This window comes from Esox lucius, chromosome 19 (assembly GCF_011004845.1).
Source record: "Esox lucius isolate fEsoLuc1 chromosome 19, fEsoLuc1.pri, whole genome shotgun sequence".
Taxonomy (NCBI): domain Eukaryota; kingdom Metazoa; phylum Chordata; class Actinopteri; order Esociformes; family Esocidae; genus Esox; species Esox lucius.
The window spans coordinates 25,243,736-25,263,437 of NC_047587.1; the positions used below are offsets into that span (position 1 = coordinate 25,243,736).

Consider the following 19,702-nt stretch of genomic DNA (forward strand, 5'->3'; position numbering starts at 1 on the left):
TGAAAATGTTGGCTAGGTAATGTTAGCTACTGTAAAGCTACACTAGATCACTTACTAAAAGCTGCAAACAATCTACAATTTTTTTTATAACCATTATTTACCTTGAGATTCAATTAAGTAAAGAATGAATGTCCGGATAGGACACCTCTGGCCACTTGGTGGTCCATAAATTCTCTGGCAGGGTGAAGTGGCAGCAGGGAAGGCCCTCATTATCCAATTCTTTCTTAAGCATGAATACAGGACAATTGTTTATGGATATCTTCTGATTTAATATGAGGTATCAATTAAAATAATAAATAGTTGCAGATGTTTTCTTGATCCTTTTTCCTCTGTTTTTCAGTGCGTGCAAATGGGTAACCATAGGTTACAAAATGTGCATGTCCCCCAAACAGTGGGTGGAGTTTGTGAATGCTCAGTATAATGGGATGTAAGGACGACAGGAAGGGGAAGTGTATATATAAACATTACAGTAAAAACAAGGGCACAGTTCTGTCCTCGAAAGAGGGTGGTAGATGGGCCTTTAAAAAGCAGGGCCTGTGGTAGTCTTAGAAAGACCAATCCTGCATAGGAAACACTGTCGGCTTTCATTTACAGACTCTTCAATACTTCAATAATGGACTTATTTCTGGGGACACACAACTCTGATAAGAGATTGCAAGGCCGACATGCCAGAACTTAATGATTGTTATGTGATCTCCGTCATGCTCACTGCTAAATTGTATTTTATTCAAATGGAATGTTGCCAGCAGTAACTTTCGTCTTCCATGCCAAAAGAGTCTGTCAATGAAACCAGACCCTGGGCATTGTTGTCTAGGGTCAGGTTTCCAAGACTATATCTGCAGTGTGGATGATGCGATTGTATTTGTCTGAATAGCAGCACTATGTGGGCCTGCCCATCCCTGGCTAATAGAGGATTGAAAGTGCTGCCACAGCTCTTGTCTGTGCTCTTTCGTTAAGCCTGGGAGCTTCTTGCTCAGTAGTAAATCTCTGGGGCTTTCTGAATGGCTGTAGGCTCCAGTCAGTAGCACGGCCTTCTCAGCCTCCCTCTCTCCACTTGTTTTATCTTCAGTGTTTCTCCACGAGCGTGGTTGCCTGGATGCAGACTGGTGGTTCATTGTCTAAAACGTGGGTAGGTAGTTATTCCGCCGAATGTCTGTTGAAAATATAGGATACCTGCCAGGTGTGGATCACTTGGTATGAGCCTTGCACTTGTAACACAAAGGGTGTGGGTTAAATTCCCCCAGGGGTCCATGTAAAAATGTTGCGCTATCACTGCTCTAAGTTACTCTGGAAAAAAGCCTCAGCTAAACGTCTTAAACCTGAGAACCAGAACCTGAGAATCAGCAGAGACCATCAGGGGCATTTAGCTGTGCACTTAGTTGGACTTTTTAGCCCTTTCTTACCTCCCTGAAGTGGGGCATTCCTTTGATGAATCGCACAATATTATTCCCTTTTGATGTGGCAGGTGGTCAGTTCAGGGATTTTACTGAAAGCAGTTCATCTGCATCATTACCGTAAATTATTTAATTAGCTTGACTTCCTCTTTGGCGGGTTACAGTAGACCTGCTGGCTGGGCCCGATGCAAAAATAACCCAAGCAACACCACATCATGCCTTAATCAAAGGCAGCTGAAGCACACCCCCGTAGAGAAGGATTTGTTGTCCAGTTTTCTCCTCCATCCAAACGGAAGCCTTGTCATAATTACAGAATCTTGGGGATGTGTGAATAACCAAATAACCTCGCCTGATTAAAATTGCCTGGAAAATGGTGGTGAGCGGTGATTATAATTAGGCACTGGACAGGACTCATTTTGGGGGCATTGTTCAACGTTCCCCCCTGCTGACTTGATGGTGGGTAGAGAGTTGAGAGAGGTACGCACAGCTGGAGACCACTCTGCACCTGCTAAACAATCAGTCCTGACATCACACACGCAACATCTCCTGTCTCTCTTATATGATTTACTAAATATTTTACTGCTGCTGTTTAGAGAGTTTTTACAGTCTTGGGATTTTGAAGTGTTTGAGTTATGCATGGGCTGTAGTTTATTGATTGTGTTTATTCATTATGTTCCAGTCACAGCTCCAGGCCTTGGTATGGATACGGGAATAATGCCAAGTGCTTCTAGTGTACCTAAATGGATCTCCTATAGCGATAAATGTTTAGTTTTTTCCAGGTCTTAGTTGTACATTATTGGAATACCCTCTGGGGAATTGGTTCTCTTCCTACTTCAATCTATACCGTTACAGCGTGCAATTTTCCCATATTGACCGTCAAAGGGTTAACCTGATTTAGAAATGTGCCATGCATTCAATATTACTCTCCTACTGCATTTTTTGTTCACACATTTAATTACCTTCAGTGTTGTTAATTAGTTAATCGCCGTTTCAGTGCACAAGCCCTCTCGTCCACAAACCTTAGAACATGAAGACATTAGCAGGTTTCGATTTTACTGAATGTTGACAAATGATATTCTTAGATGTGTCTTGTGTGATTGCTAGAGAGTTCGGTAGTGTGGAAGCAAATTATGAGAGCTTAAGGTTCCTTTCGGTGTCCTGGACACAGTGAGACTCGTTAACAAGACCTCCTAAGACTCATACAGCCATTGAATGTGCACGGACCTCTGCAAAGGGGTGGAGATGTATGCATTCCTTATACTGACTTTCTAATGCACATACTCTCACACACACCCTTCTGATACACACGCATATAATGCACATCTGCGTATAAATGCTCCCCACACACACACACGCACGTACACAATGAAGGAGACAGCTTAATCACTGGTCCCTTTGAGATGAGAGTCCTCATCTCATCCGTTCATTTTCTCCATCATGAGATCTAATCCAAGCCTTGTGAAGTCTCTAGGACACATCCAGCAGCCGCTGAAGGGATGTATCCGTGCCGGAATAACTGCATTATGTCATGACTCCTGCTTTCAAGCCTGGCTAATGCGATTGAGATTGAATCTTTTCTTTCATTTTCTCTGATGCTTTGTCTAACTGGGTCTGCAGCAGGACCAGAGGAGCTCCACTGGTGCAGGCAGCACGGCACCTGGATGGCACTTTTCAGAATCCATCATGCAAGGGGATGAGAAAATCACAACCATGAAAGGGTCAGCCACATTGTATTGGGATAGTGTGACAATGTACCTGTGAACTTCCTCTCATAACACAGCAGATCTAGTACAGTAGACATAACACAGCAGATCCTGTACAGTAGACACAACACAGCAAAAATGCGTTGTGAGTAGTGGAACCTTTTCCTTGCCTAACATCCCTGATCCTATATCACTGATTTCTACTGTAGGTAGAATGTTTTATTGCAATTACAATACTGTGCAAAAGTGCATATTTTTGCTCAATAATGCCCATTATCTAAGTCTTTTAGATCATAAAGTCAGGGATTCTGTTGAAATTTGACATGTTGTCGCTTTGAAAAATGGGATATTATGTAAATGTATTTAGAGTATGGTTTCTCATAGCCCATTTAAATCAGGTGCTTCTGGCTCTCATTCAATCTGTTTGTCATAACCAAGGACTGTCTAAAATGTAAGTGCAGTATCCCAAAAGTCATTGTTCTCTAATTCTTGACTTTCTTGTCCCTTAACTGTCAGCTCAAAAGATAAACCTGATAGATTTGTTGCTATTTTAGCTTTGGCTAGCAGTTTTGCTAATGTCTTTGCTTTGCAAATATTCCCTAATTATCTTGTCCAGTATCTTTTTTACAGCCCTGTGATATTGCCATGACAGTAACTGAGTGAACACAGTGGGGCGAAAAAGCATTTAGTCAGCCACCAATTGTGCAAGTTCTCCCACTTAAAAAGATGAGAGAGGCCTGTAATTTTCATCATAGGTACACTTCAACTATGAGAGACAAAATTAGGAAAAAAATCCAGAAAATCACATTGCAGGATTTTTTATGAATTTATTGGTAAATTATGGTGGAAAATAAGTATTTGGTCAATAACAAAAGTTCATCTCAATACTTTGTTATATACCCTTTGTTGGCAATGACAGAGGTCAAATGTTTTCTGTAAGTCTTCACAAGGTTTTCACACACTGAGCAACACAGACTTTCAACTCCCTCCAAAGATTTTCTATGGGGTTGAGATCTGGTGACTGGCTAGGCCACTCCAGGACCTTGAAATGCTTCTTACGAAGCCACTCCTTCATTGCCCGGGTGGTCTGTTTGGGATCATTGTCATGCTGAAAGCCCCAGCCGAAAGACCCAGCCACATTTCATCTTCACTGTCCTTACTGATGGAAGGAGGTTTTCACTCAAAATCTCACGATATATGGCCCCATTCATTATTTCCTTTACACGGATCAATCGTCCTGGTCCCTTTGCAGAAAAACTGCCCCAAAGCATGATGTTTCCACCCCCATGCTTCACAGTAGGTATGGTGTTCTTTGGATGCAATTCAGCATTCTTTCTCCTCCAAACACGACGAGTGGAGTTTTTACCAAAAAGTTCTATTTTGGTTTCATCTGACCATATGACATTCTCCCAATCCTCTTCTGGACCATCCAAAGGCTCTCTAGCAAACCTCAGACGGGCCTGGACATGTACTGGCTTAAGCAGGGGGACACGTCTGGCACTGCAGGATTTGAGTCCCTGGCGGCATAGTGTGTTACTTCGATCCCAGTTCTCTGCAGGTCATTCACTAGGTCCCCCGTGTGGTTCTGGGATTTTTGCTCACCGTTCTTGTGATCATTTTGAGCTCCGGATCGAGGGAGATCTTGCGTGGAGCTCCGGATCGAGGGAGATTATCTTGTATGTCTTCCATTTTCTTAGAATTGCTCCCACAGTTGATTTCTTCACACCAAGCTGCTTCCCTATTGCAGATTGAGTCTTCCCAGCCTGGTGCTGGTCTCCAATTTTGTTTCTGGTGTCCTTTGACAGCTCTTTGGTCTTGGCCATAGTAGAGTTTGGAGTGTGACGATTTGAGGTTGTGGATGTCTTTTATACTGCTAACAAGTTGAAACAGGTGCCATTAATACAGGTAACAAGTGGAGGACAGCCTCTTAAAGAAGAAGTTACAGGTTTGTGAGAGCCAGAAGTCTTGCTTGTTTGTAGGTGACCAAATACTTATTTTACAGAGGAATTTACCAATAAATTCATAAAAATCCTACAATGTGATTTTATTTTTTTTTTTTTTTTTTTGTCTCTCATAGTTGAAGTGTACCTATGATGAAAATGACAGGCCTCTCTCATCTTTTTAAATGGGAGAACTTGCACAATTGGTGGCTGACTAAATACTTTTTGGCCCCATTGTATATTGCCTGCTCTTTGGCGCCATCTAGGCAATACTAGATATAGAGAGCTACCTTCATAGAGACGATGTCATTCATTTCAATGTCCCAGAGTGTTCCATTATCACTGTGTTGTAAAAGTCAGTTGATTAAATCCCTAGTATAGCGTTGGTGCAGCCATCCCCATAGGCAAGCATTTGCTATGCAATCCCAGTGCTGGGCGTACTGCCCAACACTCAGGGCTTCTGTGAGAGAGATTAGGTCATTGAAAAGCTTGTTCTTAGCATGTTCTTAGCATTATAAACAGTAAAATGTAAACACATGAACCATACTTTTATCAGAATTTGTAATTAACTCACAAATATTAACAGCAGGTGTCTTCTGGTCATTCATGCTTTATGCTAGTAGTACTGTAAAGGCCATATGTACTACAATAGTACTGTAGTACTTATTGTAATAAAAAAAGTTGGATCAATTAGTTATTTAATCATTACAAATCAGCTGGAGCTGGTAATATTAAAATATTTACTTGTTATTAGCTTGCAAATGTTTTAATTAAAAAAAATGTTGTTAAGTTAGATTTAATCATTAAAAATCAGCTACTTTTCAGTTTATTGGATTTCACAAATTGCCGTTTATTTGAACCTAGCAACTTATGTCAGCATGTTCCTTAGTGACACTGTTTGTTTATGCGAGACATTTTATTTAATCAGGGCCTTCTATTTAAGAATTCTGTTGTCTTAGAAGTCATAAAAGTATGGGCTTTCATGCAGTTACTGATATCTACTCTATATTTTGCATGTTAAGGGAGCCTACCTTGGAAGTGTCTTTCTCAGTCTCATACAGTGCTCAACCCTAAGGACATCTGGCTTTCATTGACTGACTGATGACTGAATGTGTGACTGACTGATGTACCTTTTCACACAGTGACTCTGAGTACCTTACTCTGTGTCAGTTTGTCCCTGGAGGGAGACCCTGTTAATATCATAGTCCAATTAGACCATTATCCCTGCTTGTCATCAGTTATCAGCCCACAGCAGAGAGGCTTAATGGGTGATTATTTTTTGAGCTAGACCGGAAAAAGGACTGTGATGTTTTGCACTGTCAAGAAATTATATCCATGGGTTTATTCTTTACATATTTGAAATAAGAGAACATTTGTGAAGAAATGTATCACAGCAGATACAATGGGGAGAACAAGTATTTGATACACTGCCGATTTTGCAGGTTTTCCCACTTACAAAGCATGTAGAAGTCATAGGTACTCTTCAGTTGTGAGTGACAAAAATCCAGAAAATCACATGATATGATTTTTAAATAATTCATTTGCATTTTATTGCATGACATAAGTAATTCATACACCAGAAAAGCAGAACTTAATATTTGGTACAGAAACCTTTGTTTGCAATTACAGAGATCATACGTTTCTTGTAGTTCTTGACCAGGTTTGCACACACTGCAGCAGGGATTTTGGGCCAATCCTCCCTGCAGACCTTCTCCAGATCCTTCAGGTTTTGGGGTACACTTCACCTGTACACAGTTGAAGTGTACCTATGATAAAAATGACAGACCTCTACATGCTTTGTAAGTAGGAAAACCTGCAAAATCGGCAGTACCAGGTCTCCTTTAAGACTTCAAAATAATGAATGTTTTGGTGCTACAATGCAAAAATGTGTGTTATTTAATAATTTAGTTCTTACATTAGTAGCAGTTAGAGCTTACATTAATTTATAAATGTTGAGAAATATGCTGTTATTGTCTTACAGGAAAATTACATTAAATTCACCGCCCATTTAACCCAAAATGCCAACTGCATTTTATCTCTCGCTTTACAGGTACATCTGAGACAAAACGTAACTTATTCAATACCCTGTTATAGAACATGGCTCTAAATATAATTACAAATTTTCTGAAATGCATGTTGCTTGTTCTTCAGGCCGGTCCTTTGAATAATCGGTTCTCTAGATGCATGTAATTACCCTCAGTCGTTCCTCTGGAGCTGATGATATTGTAACTTGTTAATAGCACAGGGTTTTGAACCCACATCCTGCAATGGTCTGCACTCTGCCTGTACACTCTACCCGGAGTGCACTGATGACCTTGGAGTAATAGAATATGGGCCTGTGAGCCAACACTCTGGTGTTCCCCTGCCTGTGTTCGTGTTACACTACTAATGGACCTCTCCGTCAGACTGTGTCTCCCCTGGAGGAACCTTCAGCAGGCTGACCATTAGTGCAGTACCCAAAGCCAACCACACACAGATAGAATGGCAAAATAAGAAACTTCCCATCATGAAATCTATTTTACTCTTGTTTACGTCTCATTTGCACAGATAAGTGGACTGGACGCAGTATCATGTAATCTGAAGCTAATTTGTGTACTTTGCTTAAATCAATAAAATAGTCTGTTTGTGCAAATCATTTTAACTGTGTGTGCAATAGGTATTTTATTCGTTGCATAAACCACTCTCCTGCTGTGATTTTGTGTCTCAGTTACATCCTTGTGGACAACACTGTGTCACAGTGGGGTGGTTAGAGGACAGAAGAGAGGCAGGGTGGTTCCAAGGCGGCGCAGATACAGAGGCAGAAGCAAAGGAAGGTGGAGGAATAACCACACTCATTACACTACTCCTTCCTGGTGTCTCACTTCTTGTGTTGCTTATTAGTTACATTAGATACATATTGAATTCTAACTTGATTCTGTTCATCTACTATCCATTAATGATTATGGTAATACCTATTAATAATATAATAATGCATAGATAATTTCTTCATTTCTTTTTTGCAAAAACATAATTTGACAGTCACAACAATAATAGAGTTCTGTAAATAATAATAAATAACTAAGTGTACTGTAAATAATTAACTGATATTGTTGATCCGTGACAATGAGAAAGTAAAGAGCAGTGTGAGAGAAATTCAGATTGAATGAACTAAGGCTACAGAGATGACCCACCAATGACCAGCCTGGCCACCAATCACAGAACAGTGGTACATCTCTGTCCCTACCTCTGTCTCTCGTCTTCTGCTAACATACACACACCTACATTCTGGAAAGATCTACACCTGAATTCCCAAACTATCTGGCCTTTGATTACTGATCAGGTCCTCCTCGTCTGTGAACTCAGCAGATTCAGGTGTTATTTTACAATGATTGAGTTAGCATTATAGAGAAAGGTATATTTAATTAATGCACCTAAAGTTTGTGCATCTTGGGGCATCCCGAGTGGCATCATTGAAGTGCAGCTGTGTCACTAAAAGCTGGCTTAATATTCTGGTTGCACAGTGCTATCCATGGCAAGGAGCCCATAAAGGGTGGAGCAGCCCTATTGGCCCCAGTGGTCAAGTGTATTCCCGCCAGGGATTTTCTTAGCTCATGATGCTCCAATTCCTTCCAGCATGTTGGGTTCTTGCAAGCTTAAGGTTGAGGTTGTTAGTCAAAGCAGCAGGTACTCCCAAGCACTGAAAAATATATTAGTCGAATATGACCATTAGAAAAGTGTTTAGAGAGTAAGTAGCCTTAATCCTCAAGCCTTATTCAGACACAACCCCTGGTCCTTACCTCCTTAACACCCTCTAGAGATCATAGAGGATTGGACATTTGTAAGCAATACAGACAAAATGTCAGTAAGCCTATCCGATGGAATCGTTGAGTTCTGATCAGGTCACCACATATCAGTCCCTCTCCAGCGAGTTGTTTAGTCTAGACAAAGCCTTGGTGACACGGCTACTCACTCACTCAGAGTCTGAGTAAAAAAAGTTACTTCCGTCCTTTCCCTACTTAATGCTCAGATTATCAATGATAGCTATAATAATAGATAAAAGAAACTGAATATTTTGGCTGTACATTTGTCCAATTACTGTTTTCACATTAACAATTCATTTCTTTTTTCTTGGAAAACAGTTGTCAAATTACTACACAGATGTTTTGTTTACCTAGGCTTTAGATAATTTTTCTGTGTTACGAAAGATAAAGCTGATGACACGACCTGACATTTTACCACAGTTACAAAGCTGAAAAACTGTTTCAACCAATGGGAAATTCACTATAGATGAATGATCAAGGCTGCATCCTAGCGGACAATTGCCTGGGAAAATGAAAGTGCAGTAAGATCTGTCTGACTGTAAAGTTAAAGTGAAGAACTAGAGCTTTTGTATAATTTCTGACAGACCCAAAAGGGTTCTTCTTAAAAATGTTGCACGTTGTGTAGTACCTTGGTTTATTTTCAATGATATGTTCATTCAATTTGTAACCAATTCTGGACTTCTCAGTGCTCAAGGTCTATTTAAGGTCTGCTTAAGGTTGAAAGCAGACCCTTTTTCTAAGGATTGAACATAAGGTGAGAACATGAAGTTTGAAATTAGCTTTTGGCAACAAAAAAAAATCCCTTTGCAATAGGAAAGCTTTTGGAGGCATTGAAATACGTGAAGAGGGACTTATCTACTGTGTTCGGAAGATATGCAGAAATGTGCTAATGCTTCTCATCCTCTATCTTGTCCTCATCTCCCTATCTCTCCTGTACTCAGGTGTATGAGCGCGGCACCAATGTGGAGCAATTTGTTACCCGTTTCCTTTTGAAGGAATCAGCCAATCAGATCCAGTCTCTGCTAAATTCCGTGGAGAGCGCTGTGGATGCTATTGATGAGCAACACTGTAGCCAATCAGGGTGAGTCATGAACAGGGGAGGACGCCGCTGCTGTGTCATGCCATTTTGTGTGAAATTGAGTCTGTCAGGCCCCGGAGTTGAAACCATTCAGTTTCCCAACCGTGTGCCTTATGTTTGTCCTGTGATCCTCCCTCATCCTCTGAATTTCCCGGTCATCCCTCTCCTTCTCCCTCTCTCTCCACGTGAAGGTATCCTACTAAAGTCAGTCCACGTGTTCCGGAGAAACGTTATGAGAACCCGGTGCCTGATTATCCTCCTAACAACCGAGTCAGTGCTGCCAAGGATGCTGCCCAGAGGAACATCAGCACTGCTACAGGTCAGACAGAACTTTGCGAATGCATTTCGAATGGATGTGGAGGTTAAAGGTGATGTGAGAATCTCGGGCTTATTCACCAATCGTCGTTTTATTTTTAATGAAGAAACAAAAGAAAAAATCCTGCTTTCACAGATTGTGCGTCTCTGAAGTACATCTTAAAATAGCCTTCCTTCTCTGTCCCTCCATCTCCCCTCAGAAGGAAATCACATTAAAACCAAATGCAACAAAATAGTTAATTCATGTATTTGGGACCTATATCAATTGGGATTTGCTTGAAGACTGTGAGCCTTGGAGCATTAATCAGACAGCATGGAAATCACAAGCACTGTTCTCTTCAAGTCGAGTGATTTATTAACCATTTTCTACAATCTGAATCAGTCATCTACAGGAGCATGGAGATGTGTCTAGCAGTTTCAGCTCTCACACATGGAGAGGCAGAGGGGGGAGGGAGCTGTGTAATGACACTGATCTGCAAATCAAACATAATGTACTCTGTAGCCATTGCTTTGGTAAGAGTTGGTGCCCATGTTCGGAGCCAAGCCAGTGTATAGAAGGTTTGAGCACAACCAGCTAGTACATTTATAGACATCAGTAGCAACAACAGAATTGTCTTTTAAGGCCATTTGGGTATGTCAGACACCCTATGTTTCTCTTTTTTTACTTTCTTCATTAATTTGGAACCACAATGGCTTTTTCATGGTGTATTTTTTTCTCAAGGATTGATTTTGGAATCAATCCATTTAAAGCAGCTTGGATAATGTACAGCTTTCAGAGCAGTTACAGAAATCTCGAACAAAGACTGCACAGTCAGTTTGCATCATGAATGCAGTAGATAAGCCTTATGTATGTTTACAGTGGTTTGGAAGTAGACCATAAGTGCCGAAAACGATGACTTTTCAATGGGGATAAATAATCCCGATTTCCCTGAATCCATTCTGGAATTTCAATTTGAGGGCAGCTCCACTATAAAACAAAGTTAGAGCTTCTGGCTATGGTTGGCTAAGTTAATTCCATATTTTTTTTGACACAGATATAGACGCCAATGGTTCCCTTTGAAGTTGAGCAGTGTTTTAGTGTTTTCTACCCACCGCCACCCCCTTTCTCTTTTCCCTTTCTCTCTGAGAACTGGGATTTTTTTAATGTTTTATATACTTTTTAAATTTCAGGCCTTTTTTTTTAAGAAACACACAAAATTGTACAGGTCAGACCCCCGCACAAGTGACTAAAATGAAAAGCATTGAAAGGGACAACGGGACTTGACGGTGAAATACAAGGTCTCGGAGATGCAGACCAAAAACGGAATTCTGCTAGAGAGGACAAAAAAATTATTGCTGGGTCTCAAGAGGATCGTTTTCATCAAACGAAAAAGCCTGTTCTTAACCCTGGCTCACATAATATACACATGGTGTATTGATACAGATCCTCTCTTTGTCTGCCTGACCGCCGCTACAAGCTTGCTTGTCTTTGGTTTGGATGATCCAGCTGCTGGGCTGCAGGCCTTGAGTCCCTTTTTTTGTTGGACGGTTTTATTTAAAAACTGCTCAGTTATTTATGATGGGTTATTGCTGCTGAGTTATTGAGGTATGATGCGGTGGCCAAGACTGAAAATCTGGTTTTGGATTGGCATGAGATCCAGATACCTGTGTTATGCACTTTTTCAGCTGTAATTGCGTTTGTAATCGGTTTGTAATAGCAATAAGCCACTTGAGCAGTTTGAGGTTTGTTGCTAATATGCCACGGCTAAGTGCTGTACCCAATCATGTAGTAATAATAATAGTAATAATAATAGATTATATTTAAAGTGCCTTTCACAGACTCAAGGACACTGTGCAAGGGAGTGGACAAGAGATACAAGAGAAACAATCAGAGGATAAGGCAACAAGAAGAATGGCGTCAGGCAGGGCCACTGCCATGATGATGAAACGCATGTGTTGCATTGGGTTTTGGTGATTATATTTGTGTTCTAATCCTAAATGCTGATTGGCTGAAAACTGTAGTATACTTAAGCAATATGGCACAAAAGGGTGTGGTATGTGGGCAGTACTCAAATGGTAGGAGCTCGTTCTTCAGCACGATTTATCGCTGAGTGCCAAAACAAGCAGAATACATTGAGAATAATAGAGAAAGCATCCCTACATACCTCCTGCTGTCTGTGTGCACATCAATGAGCACACAGACAGCACCATTGCCTTGCATCAATGAGCACACAGACAGCATTGCATCAATGAGCACACAGACAGCACCATTGCCTTGCATCAATGAGCAAACAGACAGCACCATTGAGGCAATGTTAATTTTCAAGTAGTACATTTTTTATTACTCCTTGACTCCAATACTGTCATTAGCAGGGATCAATCAAAGAAATAGGAAAACCCACCCTTATGATGATAGTGGAAGCCTGCTATGGCCCTGCCCATGGTAAAACATGGCCACTGGAGGCCTCAATTATTCTCAATTCCTGTACTTTCATTCTTAGTAGCAGTACATCATTAAGAAGCCGTTTCATGCATGGCCTCACAGCTTTTCTCTTGTACTCAACTTGAGGTGCAAGGACTTCTTGAACAGTGTTCAGTACATGGATTACATTGGAATGACATAGACATCACTGAAAAAGGACTACACAAAAGGGCAATTGTCCATTGCATAAGTTTCTAACTCACACACTTACATCAATATATCTTTCATATGTTTTCATCTTACAGTGGGTATAGAAAGTAACCATCCCCTTTCAAAATTTTCACCTTTTGTTCCCTTATAGCCTGAAAAGAAAACATAAAAACAGCTTTATTTACACACAGTAACCAACAATAACACCTTTTGCTTTAATTTCAGCCATGAGTCTCTTTGAATATGTTTTTATTAACTTCTAACACCTAGACTGAGCAATGCTTGCACATTTTTAATTGCATAATTGTTCAAGCTCAGTCAAATTGCATTGTGAAAGTCAAATTTTATGTGTTTTCATTTCAGGCTTTAAGGCAACAAAAGGTTAATATTTGGAAAGGTGTTGGTGATTTTCTATGCCCACTGTAAATTGCTTTTTCCCTCTTTATTTTATCATGGCATCTGTTTTCTCCCTTCACTGATCAGAGAGTACTTTGCTAGTGAAATTAATACAATTTAACATTCACACTCTTCTGTATTGTGGAACTGCTCCTTTGCAGGAGTATATCACACAATGGGAGAAATTGTTTTTAAATATTAATGAGACGTTGTTTATTATTCAGTATTAGCAGCCAGAAAGCCTAAAGGTTTTGTGTCACAATGGGGACCTCATATCTTTTCCAACAGGAAGTTATACTGTTAGACACGCGGTCACCTTGTGATAACCAGATTCATGGTGTCGTTTAAGTTGGTGATGCCATGGTTTGGGCTTGTTTGTAGTATTGTTTACTATTAGCACTAAATATGTCTCTAAAATGTAGAGGGCCATTCATGTCCATGGAGCGGGTCATTCACATCCCCACCCGCTGTTTTAACCCATGGAGAGGGCCATTCACATCCTCACCTGCTGTTTTAACCCATGGAGAGGGCCATTCACATCCCCACCTGCTGTTTTAACCCATGGAGAGGGTCATTCACATCCTCACCTGCTGTTTTAACCCATGGAGAGGGTCATTCACATCCTCACCTGCTGTTTTAACCCATGGAGAGGGTCATTCACATCCTCACCTGCTGTTTTAACCCATGGAGAGGGCCATTCACATCCCCACCTGCTGTTTTAACCCATGGAGAGGGTTATTCACATCCCCACCTGCTGTTTTAACCCATGGAGAGGGTCATTCACATCCCCACCTGCTGTTTTAACCCATGGAGAGGGCCATTCACATCCTCACCTGCTGTTTTAACCCATGGAGAGGGCCATTCACATCCCCACCCGCTGTTTTAACCCATGGAGAGGTCCATTCACAGCACTGTCGGTACCCAGCGATCTCGACCACTATCCGTAACTGTTTCTGTTTTATGACCAAATATAAAATGATGACATCAGATTCATGTTCTGAGTAATAATTGTTGTATTTAGCGCTGTGTGTGTGTGCGTGCGTGTGTTTGTGTGTGCGGGGATCAATCTGTGTCATACATGTTCCTTGCACAGAGCCTATCTGTGACAGCGCCATATGTTGGACCGTATGCTGAGGTAGATAAAAAAGGGGGATGGCTGTCTGTCGTTAGCATGGCCAGTCAAGACTAACCACTGCTCTCCTGCATATGACAGACTTCATGCTCAAACAGCTTAGACAGCTATTCTGGGCCCCCCCCTTAATGTGCCTTCTACAGTATATACTGGCTTCAAACGTCTCTATGGTTACGACTGGTAGGTTACAACCTGCAAGAGCCCCCCGCCCAGCTCTGTGGTGCTGTGGTAGGCTCATCAACACAGGCAGAAGTGTCATCGTCTAATTGGTTTGGCACCTCAAGATGTGTCCATTTGGAAGAGCAGGAAGAGCCCCTCTGCACTACTAATTGGCTTTGTGGCGTGACATTGCGGGGAGAATAGGAGGGTTCATATTGTTGCCCCTTTTATTAATTTCTGCCTCACAGGGCTTCTCAGTGTGTTTGACTGCATTGTCATTGTTGTCCCATCACAACCTTTACAGTCCCTGCTATCATCCAGTGCGGCTTACATAGGCAAAGATAATGGCAAAACCCAGGTGGGCTAGTATAAAATGGGTTATTGCTTTTGAAACGGGAGCGGATAACCAATAAAAACGTTGAGGCACTGGCAAAAATGTTTATTTGTTTCACTATGTGTTATTAAAAGCTACTGTACAAAAAGCAATGTACAATTACATGTATGAACAAAGACAAACTTCCCAGAGCCTTTGAGATTAGCAAGGCAAGCAACTGTATTGTAGGTTTATTAGAACCTCCAGGACCTCAAAGAGCTTTACAGGGATTCCTATCCAGAAGCTGCCCAGGTTAGGATAAAAAAAAGCTGTCTAGAAGTGATCCCTCTGAATCTAGACACTTAAGTTGTCACATATAGAAGAGGTGTCAGGGAATACACAATGGAAATTACAATAGTGAGTGCATACATTTTCATATGTATTTGTACTGTGTACTCTTTGTAAGGTCTTACATTTTATGTTTCAGTGTCTAGAGTGGATGGAACAGGCATGGATGTTTTCCAAGCTATTCTCTCAAATCACAGAGTACAGTTCTTCGACCCATTTTGCTTTCAAACACACCGTGGATAGTGGGTTGACTAATTGAAATGTCATATAGACATGATATACATTCACTTGATATCGAATAACCTACAGATCTGGGGAGGTGTTTACATACAGTGGATATAAAAAGTGTACACACCCCTGTTAAAATGCCAGGTTCTTGTGATGTAAAAGAATTTTAACGTGAACAATTCAATTGAAAAACAAAATAAAATCTTTGAGGGGGAAAAATAAAAAACTCACAATAACCTGGTTGCATAGGTGTGCACACACTTAAACTAATACTTTGTTGAAGCACCTTTTGATTTTATTACAACACTCAGTCTTTTTGGGTAGGAGTCTATTAGCATGGCACATCTTGACATGGCAATATTTGCCCACTCTTCTTTGCAAAAGCGCTCCAAATCTGTCAGATTGCAAAGACATCTCCTGTGCACAGCCGTCTTCAGATCACCCCACAGATTTTCAATTGGATTAGGGGCTCTGGCAGGGCCATTCCAAAATGTTCATCATCTTCTGGTGAAACCATGCTTTTGTGGATTTGGATGTGTGCTTTAGGTCGTTGTTGTTCTGAAAGGTGAAATTCCTCTTCATCTTCATCTTTCTAACGGACGCTTGAAGGTTTGGTGCCAAAATTGACTGTTATTTGGAACTGTTCATAATTCCCTCCACCCTGACTAAGGCCCCGGTTTCAGGTGAAATAAAACAGCCCCAAAGCATGAAGCTGCCACCACCATGATTCACTGTGGGTATGGTGTTCTTTGGGTGATGAGCAGTGTTGTTTTTGCGCCAAACATACTTTTTGGAATTATGGCCAAAAGGTTCAACCTTGGTTTCATCAGACCATAACACATTTTCCCACATGCTTTTGGGGGACTTGATGTTTGTTATTGCAAACTTCAGCCGGGCTTGGATGTTTTTCTTTGTAAGAAAAGGCTTCCGTCTTGCCACCCTACCCCATAGCCCATTCATATGAAGAATACAGGAGATTGTTGTCACATCTAGCACACAGCCAGTACTTGCCAGAAATTCCTGTAGTTCCTTTAATGTTGCTGTAAGCCTCTTGGAAGTCTCCCTGACCAGTTTTCTTCTCGTCTTTTCATCAATTTTGGAGGGACGTCCAGTTCTTGGCAATGTGTCTGTTGTGCCATATTTTCTCCACTTGATGATGACTGTCTTCACTGTGTTCCATGGTATATCTAATGCTTTGGAAATTCTTTTGTACCTTTCTCCTGACTGATATCTTTCAACAGTGAGATCCCTCTGATGCTTTGGAAGCTCTCTGCGGAACATGGCTTTTGCTCTGAGATGCAACAAAGAAAATGTCAGGAAAATCCTACTAGAACAGCTGAACTTTATTTGTGATTAATCAGTCACTTTAACCCCCAGAGAACAATGCCTACATTTTTTTATATTTGGGCTTATAAACAATATGTAATGTAAATTGATTATTGTGTATTTGGCATGAAATTATTCCAGAGTACCTCAGCTAATATAAGCATGCATGTTAATGTTCTTATAAGGTAGTATTTTAGGGAAAAATACACAATAAAGTAAATAATTTCATAAGCAAAATCAGATTTTTTCAATATATCATTGAATTCTGACCATAACACACCCATACGGAGTGATACTCCCAGTACACATGTTCTGTGCAAACACAATGCACATTTGTATAAGAAAAGGCTTCACAATGAATGTGAACAGAAATCAGCCCAAAAACCCTTGTGGAACTGTTCTGCCATTACACCAACACTTTTCAACCACTTTTTTTGCACAAAAATGCATTTTATCACAATAAATGTGAACAGAGCAATGAAATTAGTTAACTTTTGTGCAAGCAGACCAATATGTTTATGACAGCCATAATTATGTCACTATTTATCATTGAAATCAGACCTGAAACAGCCCTGTGGAACTGTTCTGCCATTCCAAAAACACTTTTCAAACCCTTTTTCTTACACAAATATGCATTGTATCACAATAAATGTGAACAGAACAATTAAATAGTTCACCTTATGTGTATACAGTCAAATTTGTTTATGACGCCCATAATAATTTATGATTGAATTCAGACCACACACAGCCATGTGGAACAGTTCTCCCATTCCAAATACGCAAATTAGACAATGTCTATAATGATCACATTTGTATTACATTATTTCATAATAAATAGGTTATAGATGTTACTTACCAGACTGTTCTTGCGTTAGCATTAGCCTGTTGTTAGCATTCGTCCTTTGTTGTCCGGTAACTCAGCTATCCAGCGTTTGATAACCGTAACGGACTATGGCTACATTTAGTAAAAGTCTTTTTTGTTTTGCCATTTTATACTAATAATAATACTGTTGAAAACACATATACTTTCTTTGTCTTTTCGACAAGTTAGCGTTACGCAAGGACACAATGCTAAAACGTTCGCTAATGCTAAGTTAGCATGCTAGCTGACATACTGCTTCAACCTCTTCTACAGTCAGATTGAGCAAATAAAGAAAACGAAACTTATGTCCCACCCAGCAACCTTTTGATTTGATCAAATACATAACAGATACCTTCCCCTGATTGGGTAAAATAAACTATTCTGCCTAGCAACAGCCTTCCATTGGATGCTGTCACCCAACAGCCCATCTATTGGTCAGGTGCACAAGGGTTTGGTTGCATTTGGACAGGATGACGACAACAAGGAAATGTGCCACGTAAACACAAAGCTCATCTGCGTTTTCAGCGGTATCTTGTGGAAACAGCAAAGAAAACAGAATCTCTCTATGTCAAACCGTTTTGAAAATATCTAATACTATGTAATTGTTATGCAAATACGCCTCAGACTTGGGCGGTATCTCCCAATCCGTACTCAGGGGGTTAAATGATGGCAGGTGTGTAATGACTTCTATTTAACTTGAGTTTTAATGTGATTGGTTTATTCTGAACACAGCCACATCCCCAGTTATAAGAGGGTGTGCACACTTATGCAACCAGGTTATTGTATTTTTCACCCCTTGAAGATTTGGTTTTTCAATTGAATTGTTCACATTAAAAGGTCACATTAAAAGCGGTAGTGTGTTGGTGTCAGTTATTGTGTTGCTTTGTTTCAAAAGGGGTCGTAGAAGTAAGGAAAGAGACTCTGGAGGCGCAGATCAACCGACTTGCTGAACTGATTGGACGCCTTGAGAACAAGGTAAGAATCTCCCAACATGCTTTAAATATCTTAATGGACCAAGGTAACATGTCTTGGCTTTGGTAAGTGATCATAATTTACTTTTATTGACTAGCTCATAATGAATGTGCTGTCTCCCAACAAAGCCAATTAATCAGTAATAGCAAGCACCATTCATATTCTGCAATTTGCATTGTAGCATGGTCAGAATTTAGAGCCTTTCTTTTCCATGCCATGGTGCCTCTTTTTCCGTGTTTGAAAACACATCCCCTCTTTTCTGCACATTCTCAGGGAATTATGCTGAGAGGGACCCAGGGACCCGTGAAGAGATTCTTTAGGGGAAAGCAGTGCTTTAAACCCAGTAATCTCTCCTCTGGTTATTGCTGCCCTCTCCACCAGTAGGAAGGGTTCCGATGAGTGCGTGTGGGTAAAGACAAGGAATAGACAAAGGAAGCAATTACAGTGCCCTGACATCCAAACTACGGCAATATGTCTTTCAGACCTTCCTTCCTCTATCCCTAGATCTCGTCTTCTCCCTGATGCCCACAATACTTTTTCCACCTCGCTTTGTCCCCACACTCTCTCTATCTCTATCATTCTCTCTTCTTTCTCTATCTGTTTTGCTCTGCTCTTTGACTTCCTCCATTGCCCATGTCTTGTAGGCAGTGAGCATGGCAGGCTAATGGAGTCCCCAGTTGATTCTGTAGTCTGGCAGGCAGGCGGGTTCTTATTGCAACAGCTAAGAATAGCTGAACAGGTTTATTCTACGCTCGATGAAGCACCCCTGAGAGAGCAGGGAAGAATCCGTCTGATCCCAGTGAAAATTCCTAAAGGGTAGGATTTCTGGGTCTTCCCAGGCCGTCACTCTGTCACACAGGGCTATGAGCAAAACTGGAGTAGCCAACTGTACGGTTTCCCGATGGAACAGAAGTATTAGCAGTGGGTTGTATGATTCAAGTTATTACTATCAACTATGTCTAATAAGGGAGGGACTGTAGAAATTCCCGGGAGTGAAATATGTTTAGAACGAGGCAATATTTTTCCTTTACTACAGTTGTAACATGTCTCACACATTTAGCTGTTATAGCCTCTTAAGCATCTAATCAGATCCAAAAGGTTGCTTGATCTAATACTCACACCATC

General features: G+C 40.8%; 1 protein-coding gene across 2 annotated transcripts in view; it reads left to right on the forward strand.

The window, feature by feature from the left end:
• Positions 1–19,702, forward strand: part of necab2 (N-terminal EF-hand calcium binding protein 2) — a 94,498-nt gene that overhangs the window by 59,485 nt on the left and 15,311 nt on the right. For both annotated transcript variants that reach the window (XM_013138980.3, XM_013138979.3), the window contains exons 6-8: positions 9,779–9,918; positions 10,107–10,234; positions 18,501–18,580. In XM_013138980.3, the coding sequence (XP_012994434.1) occupies positions 9,779–9,918; positions 10,107–10,234; positions 18,501–18,580 (348 nt within the window). The remainder of the gene's footprint in view (positions 1–9,778; positions 9,919–10,106; positions 10,235–18,500; positions 18,581–19,702) is intronic.